Source organism: Amaranthus tricolor, chromosome 6 (assembly GCF_026212465.1).
Source record: "Amaranthus tricolor cultivar Red isolate AtriRed21 chromosome 6, ASM2621246v1, whole genome shotgun sequence".
Taxonomy (NCBI): domain Eukaryota; kingdom Viridiplantae; phylum Streptophyta; class Magnoliopsida; order Caryophyllales; family Amaranthaceae; genus Amaranthus; species Amaranthus tricolor.
Window position 1 is genome coordinate 16,944,846 of NC_080052.1, and position 7,143 is coordinate 16,951,988.

The following is a 7,143-nucleotide window of genomic DNA, read 5'->3' on the forward strand; positions in this document are numbered from 1 at the left end:
TAGTTCCAGCCAAGAGGGAATATCTTTGAGTAACGAAAAGAGAATAAATAATAAGAATAATACCAATGTTATATGCTACTTATAAATAAGTGGCATATACCAGGAAGATTAAAAAACAAAGACTGCGACAAATTTCTCCCACTGCCAACTTGGAATAAATACTTATGAACTATGGTTCATCAACATCAAGTCATTTCTACATAAGACTTATTAAATAACAAACTAATTTGATTGTTGAATAATAAATTAAACTTAACGCAAATTCTCAAATAGAGTTGAAACAATGAGAAAAGAAAGTATGGGCAGAGCGTGCAGTCAAGTGATTCTACACAGTATTTTGTTACGCCGCAGCAGCACCACTCTCATATAAACAGCCCAAGTCATCATCAAACAATGCAACCCATCATCGACCAAGCCATCTATTCAGCCAATGTATCCCTGTAGTCTAAGAAATCCCCGCAAACAATAATTCAAAAAGGTACTTTCGGAAACAATTTGAAACTCATTTAAACAGAAAAGTAATATTTTCTAACAATTGTTATAGCTAATAATATAACCTCCACATATATTGCAAGTATCCATGAATGTATACTTGTTGTCATATAGTATACATAGCAACTTAAACACCACAACAGGAACAAACTTCATGACAACAGGATCCTATCATTTTGCTTTACTCTCCAAAGTATGGAGTTGCATAACCTAAACCACAAACCACATTGCATTGAAATACAATTTAGGGTTTATATCCGATTTGCAACTAAGAAAGAAAGCAGTTTAATTTTTAAATCTTGGTTTGGGATATGGTTCAATATTTTAAATTTTGCATGTTTATAATTATTTGATTCTAAACCGCGATCTAGGAGATATATATACACTGTTATACTTGCTAACATTAAGTAAGACCAATAATCTATCAAATGTGTATCTCAGTTACATTACCTTTGTAGGCTCCAAACTAACAAGGCCACAGGCTCGGGCTGCCACTCCATTGCAACTATGTGAAATGGCAAAGATCCTAACCGAATCCGGACCAGGCTGCAGTGTGTAGCAATCAAACTATTAAGACTGGTATCTTAATGAAAAAGATCAGGAGCTTGATCATCGATATAGGTAACTTGAAGGAACACAAACCTTCATCCCAAGCATCTGGACCCAATCAACAGCAATCCATGTCTCCTTCAAGAAGAACTCTACCAATGTTTCCTCCGCAACAGACAGGAGTCTGTCAACAAACAAAAAAAATGAAGGGATATGCATCATAAAAACTAACCATCAATATTAAGTCAAAGAAAAGGACAAAAAAGGTCAACATAACTTATTACTCTGCAGGGTTATTTGTGTCTCTATTTGAATGTTGAGGAGAGGTGACCACAAACTCACAACTTTCATCAGTAGTCACAACCGGTGCCTGTTATAAAGCATTATTACATCTCATTAAAATCCCATGTAAAATAAAGAAGCATTAATAAAAACAGATTACAATTGAATTATTCTTGCATCAATATAGCCTGTAGAATTGATCTTTGTCTACCTAATTGATATTTTATACTGGCAGAGTGATACAACTGAGCTATAATTATGGTATTATAGGAAACAAGATAAGTCTAACCCCACAAACCAATCATTGGATACTTAAATAAACAGACCGTGTCTACTGTACATACATTGAAGGCAAGCAACCAAATCTAAACAAAGGGATGTTAGCAATTTTAGATCTTTTATTCTATATAAAACATTTGCGGGAGTAAGGTAGTAACTAGTAAGCACACCTCCTAACTTTAAAATTTATAACATTGGAATAACAAGCAGGAATTGTAAGGTAGCTAGCACGTGCACAAAAGATTTTTCTCCCAAAATCTTAAATAATTTTTACAAAATCCCAAAATTGAAATTACATTACTACCAAGTGCCAAGAGTAGCAGCAACAGAAAACCTGATCTATAAAATTACTTTTTTAAAAAATAGCATTTATGAGGTTTTATTGAAAGAAAGAGAAAACTTATAGTACGGAGTTGTTGGCGTATAAACCCATTTTCACAAACTAATTGAGAAACTTTTTTCTGCAATCGATCATTCTCTTCCATCAACAATTTGTTCATTGCACTTAATTTCCTATTCACTGTCTGTAACCTTGACGATTCTTTTCTCTGTTTTACTCTACACCTGCATAAACCACCCCAAGGAACAAAAATGAACAGTCTTCCGTAACTAAAAACAAAATTAGCAAAACAATCAATCAAAAATCAAAATCAACTTCTATTTTAGAACCAAACTTTGATCTGTTTATGCTCAATGTTGGCGAGAATGGTGCATTCGAGAATCAACTGTTGATGTCGTAAAGAGCTAGGCTTAGGGCATTCAGCATAAACCCTCTCCAAAGCTTCGACTTTTTCTGCTGTATATCTCACATACTTCCCTGCATCAGCAGATGAAGCAGCTACTGCAGTTGCACTAAATAATGTAGCTATCCCAGCTAGGTAGCCAAAACAAGCTACAACTTGAAGTAGGAGTTTTTTAGCCCCCCAATTCAAAAGCCAAACTTTAAAGTTAACAGAGCTTAACCCCAGCATAATACTTGTAAACTAGCGATCCAAGTATATCAATCCAACTTTTAAAATCCATTTATCCGATCAAAATCTACATTAAATTTCACCCACTAATCAAAAAACCAAATTACAATCTTACAAAACAAATACACAAAAAAATTACTGCAATCAAAGATTTAATATTTTTCAGTTCACAATTCAAAAATTTTCAAATCCTCCCACAATCACCCAAAATTTGAATCCGCATCATCCAATCAAAATCAGAAAAACCCACACATTCCATCACAAATCTAAATTATGTCATAAACATCATCCATAACATGTTCAACCAAAAGCCAAAAACAAAAACCAATCAAAAAACATAACAGCTTTCATAAGCATCAACTTGAGCAATATTCCTAGACACACCAGACAAAAGAGCAATCCCATGTTCAGCAGCAGCAATAGTATTTGCTGTTGGAGCATTAACAACCAAACACCCTTGTTCAGTTGCTGCACCCAGATCCACATTATCAATCCCAACACCAGCTCTTCCAACAACCTTTAATCTTCCATGAGAAGACTCAAAAACTTCTCGAGATACCTTTGTTCCACTTCTTACAATCAAAGCATCACAAAGTGAGATCTTTGTACATGGCTCTTCCGGGCTTAAATTGTAAGAACAATCAACATTTTGCATACGAAAATCTAAATAATCTCCAAAATAAAATTGTAAAACAAACAACTCTAATTACCAATAAAAAAATAAATAAGAAAAAAAATTTAAAAATCAAGGGATTTTAAAGACCCAGATCATGAATTCAAGAAATGAGAGAAAATCAAGTAAATGGGTAACAAACAACCAAACAAAATTACCAGATTTTGTTGAATTCTCTATTGAAAGATGTTCAATCTGAGATAGTTGAAAAGAGGTAAAATGGTAGAGAAAAGTGCGAAAATCAGAGAGGTGGAAAAATGGCAGTGAAACAGCTGAGACTGATAAAATGGGAAAAGCAATGGATGAATGTAAAACAATTGATGAAAGTAGTGAAACAGTGAATTCACTATTTGTTAGCAAATAATGAATAATATTAATGTCATAGAGACATATCATATATATAAGTTACTCAAAGCCATTATAGCTAAATAAAGGAACTTATTTCAAGTGATGAATTTGCAAGCACCTATGTATAGAATTATAGCTAAATAAATATTTAAATAAACTTAACTTTCCAAGAGCTTAAGCATAAAGCATAAAGAAGCAGCCACTAAATTGAAAATAAACCAACCCAAAAGGTTTCATTACCAAAATCTGAAGAAGCCCTAAAACTTGAAGATCATCTAGTTAAACCAAAAATCCAAGAAGAAAAGGGAATCGGTGAAGAAGGAAAAGGAATTGCTGACATGGCAAATGTACTGTTTATTTTGTATCAAATGAACAGTTTATCTCGTTATCCACATTTTAGAGTAAAGGGATAACTTTTCTTCCTCATCAGGTTCCAAAGGTTTATCCCCAGGAGGTAGAGAGCTAGATTCCTTGAGCACGTAACTTGATTATACTCGTACAATCTTCAAAATTGGTCAAAAATTAAAAACTTGGTCAATAGCATCCATGTTGAATTTAAAAAGAGATTTTTCTAAAGAATCTTCAAATTAAAATTGAACAGAAAGAGGAAGCAGCAAACTTCACTTGAAACCTTCGCTTGTTTTTCAACATTCTTCCTTGTTATTTTCAAATAAGCTCACTATACCAACTTTTTTTGCCCAATTTATCAGTCACTTGTGGTGAAATCATGAATTAGTGTGTACTTTGCAAGAAGAATCTCATGTCAATGTAAATTTAATTTCAAAGATAGCATGGATTTTCCTCTCATTACCAATTTAGAGAAAATCAGCTAGTAATACAAATTCATGAGAGCAATTCTTGCAAAAGAAATTTATTTGACATGTACATAGGTAATAACAATTTTTTTTTAGTTAAAGTTCACTTAAACTCATAATAATTGATCTCTTTTTACTACATCTAACAACCAAGACATTGAAGATAAATTGACGGGTGTAGAGATCAGACTGCGATCAGTATGCAACTACACCCTCTAGAACACTAAAACATTAGGCATATAGGTAAACATAATGCTGACTAATATGATACCTTTGGGGATTTACCTAGGCTCATATGCTCTTTTTCCAAAGGTTTGTGGCCCTTTTTTACATACATTTAGCACAAGCTGTCACATGTTTCAAAGTTTTCCAAAACATCAACCCTCAGACAAGCCTTTAGCTTAATAAAGTATTATTAATCTTTGGTTTGATTGCTACCATCATCTGCAACTTAAATACACAAATGAAAATAGACATGTATCAAAGGGTATATGCCATTATACTAAAAACCCAAAAAGACACTAATCAACAGAAAAATCATTCACAAATTTTCAAAGTCGCAAATTTCTAAATAACAGTTTCAAGATAAAAATAGATAATAAATGACAACATGGAATCATAAAAAGAAGCATACCCAGGATGTGTATCTTCAGAATCCTCCATAGCTAGCAACAAAAACGAACATGGGATGTAATAAAAATGACGAAAATGAAGAAAATAACATAGGAGGTGGTAAAGACAAAGGCATTATAATGCTTTTAATGTAATTTCATTAATTGTTTTTATGAATTTGTAGGAAAAGCTCAGAAATTTCCCACATCTTGCCGCAATTTGGGATTATTATCTTTCATTGCTTTTTTATTATTATCCAATTTCTCTCTCTTTCTCTTCCCAAACTATGCAAACAAAAACCTTGAATTGATGGTGAATCTACAGAAAAATCCCAAAAATTAAATTCATACCCAAAAATAAATGAAAACCCTAAATTTTCAACAAATCAAACAAAAAACAGTGAGAATAAAGAAGAAATACCTGATAGCATGTAGAAAATGATAATTTGAGAAAGGCGACAAAATGAGAAGGAGGCAGTTGTTCTTGGCCCTTAGAGCAGTCAACTCTGGTGGTTTCTCCAAGTAAGTTGGGGAAGGAAATGGGAAAGGGAGGCAAAAAGCGAGGACCAGGGAAGGGAAAAGCTGATTTGCCAAAAATACTGTTTATTTTGCCTCAAATGAACAGTATTTCCTCATAGCAACATATTATGTATAACGGATGATGGGAAAAGATGAGTATTGTCTTTGATTCAATGATTTCTCCTTGAGGGGAGTCACTTGTCTGGATTTCGGGACCTGAAGAGATAATTTGGCAGGTCTCAATTTCTGATTTTTCTTTGTTACATTCGTCTGAAAAGCTTTCTTGCACCGGTGTGCTCACAACAGCTTCCAAAACGACTTCACTTAGAACTAGGATGGGCATTTAACGGTATTGAGTCCGGTCTGGATCCTACCCGAATCCGGACCCTAATTTTAGGATAGGGTTCAAATCCGGACCCAGATAGGGTCTAGAACCATACCCTAAAAATTTATTCAAACACAAATTCTTAATCTCCACATCCCTTAATCTAATATCAATCAATTATTCACCATTTTTCTGTTTCTTTTGTTCTCTCCCCTGACAACTACCATTGCTTCAGACAATCATCAATTGGTCCTTGATATAGATGGAAAGCCTGTACAATCAAACACAAAATACTACATCCTTCCTGTAATCCGAGGCAATGGTGGAAGCCTAACGTTGGATTCAAGAAACACCATTAAATGGGGAAGATGTTGAATAGTGTTAAGGATAATGAAAATTCTGATTTTCATTTTGGCAAAAGAGAAAAAAAAAGAAATTATGTAAAAAATTAAATATTATTTTATACTTATGTCTAATTTATTTTCTCAAATGTTACAAATTATACTCTCCAACCCAAAAAAATTAAAAATATAAAAAATAAAAAGGGTTCAAGGGTCGGTCCCGGACCCGGACCCTTAGGGTCCAAAAAAAATAGTCCCTTACCCTTAAAAAAGGGTAGGGTCCAATAGGGTCCGAGTAGGGTCTTAGACCCTTGCCCATCCCTACTTTGAACGTTAAAGTTATTTAGCTTCTTTAAGGAGCTGTCTGAATCCGAAGACAAAGGGCTATCCATATCGTAAAGTAGGTTATTTGACATTATAGGTATCTGCTGTTTCTTTCCAGGTTTGTCCCAAGGAATGAAGGCCTTCTAGTTTTAGTCAAGTTTACCACCTGTAACCGGGAAGAGTTTTATATGGCAACTGACAACTACGTATGAGGGTCAATGACTTCAAATTCGTTCAAATATGTTTTTTTGCTGAGCCATGTGTTATGAGCAATGAGCTTAAATTAGGTCTACGCAAAGTTGACTCACATTTATGGTTTTCTTGGTTGTCTGTTATAAATGGTGGGAATGATAACGAAAATTGGTGATACTCTTGTAGAAAAATCTCTTGACAAACTTATTACTCGTGTTTTAGGCCATATTGTCTTACATGGATGATTGTGCTTAGATGTCACATTACGCAACATATATACTAATGACTATTAGCCTGACATGCTTAAGAATCTTGTATTTTACAAACAAAAATGCTAAACTACTGAAATGTTTAAAGCTTTACCTTCTATTCCAGACAATCATATCATTTTTCAACTTCATAATAATTGTGTTCTTTTTGCG

General features: G+C 33.8%; 1 protein-coding gene across 22 annotated transcripts in view; it reads right to left on the bottom strand.

Moving 5' to 3' along the window:
* LOC130814979 (homeobox-leucine zipper protein HOX32-like) overlaps positions 1-5,972 on the bottom strand; it is a 6,555-nt gene extending 583 nt beyond the window's left edge. Inside the window, exons 1-7 of one of the 22 annotated variants that reach the window (XR_009042514.1) lie at positions 5,442-5,932; positions 5,044-5,074; positions 4,695-4,859; positions 2,012-4,097; positions 1,135-1,411; positions 943-1,038; positions 143-445 (exon numbers count right to left, since the gene is read on the bottom strand). Coding sequence is in view for 7 of the 22 variants with exons in the window: in XM_057681295.1 (XP_057537278.1) it covers positions 404-445; positions 943-1,038; positions 1,135-1,225; positions 1,319-1,392 (303 nt within the window). In the remaining 15 variants the exon portion in view is untranslated. The other 21 variants (XR_009042513.1, XM_057681295.1, XM_057681292.1 and 18 more) reach the window with 21 other exon arrangements.
* Positions 5,973-7,143: the final 1,171 nt, after the last annotated feature.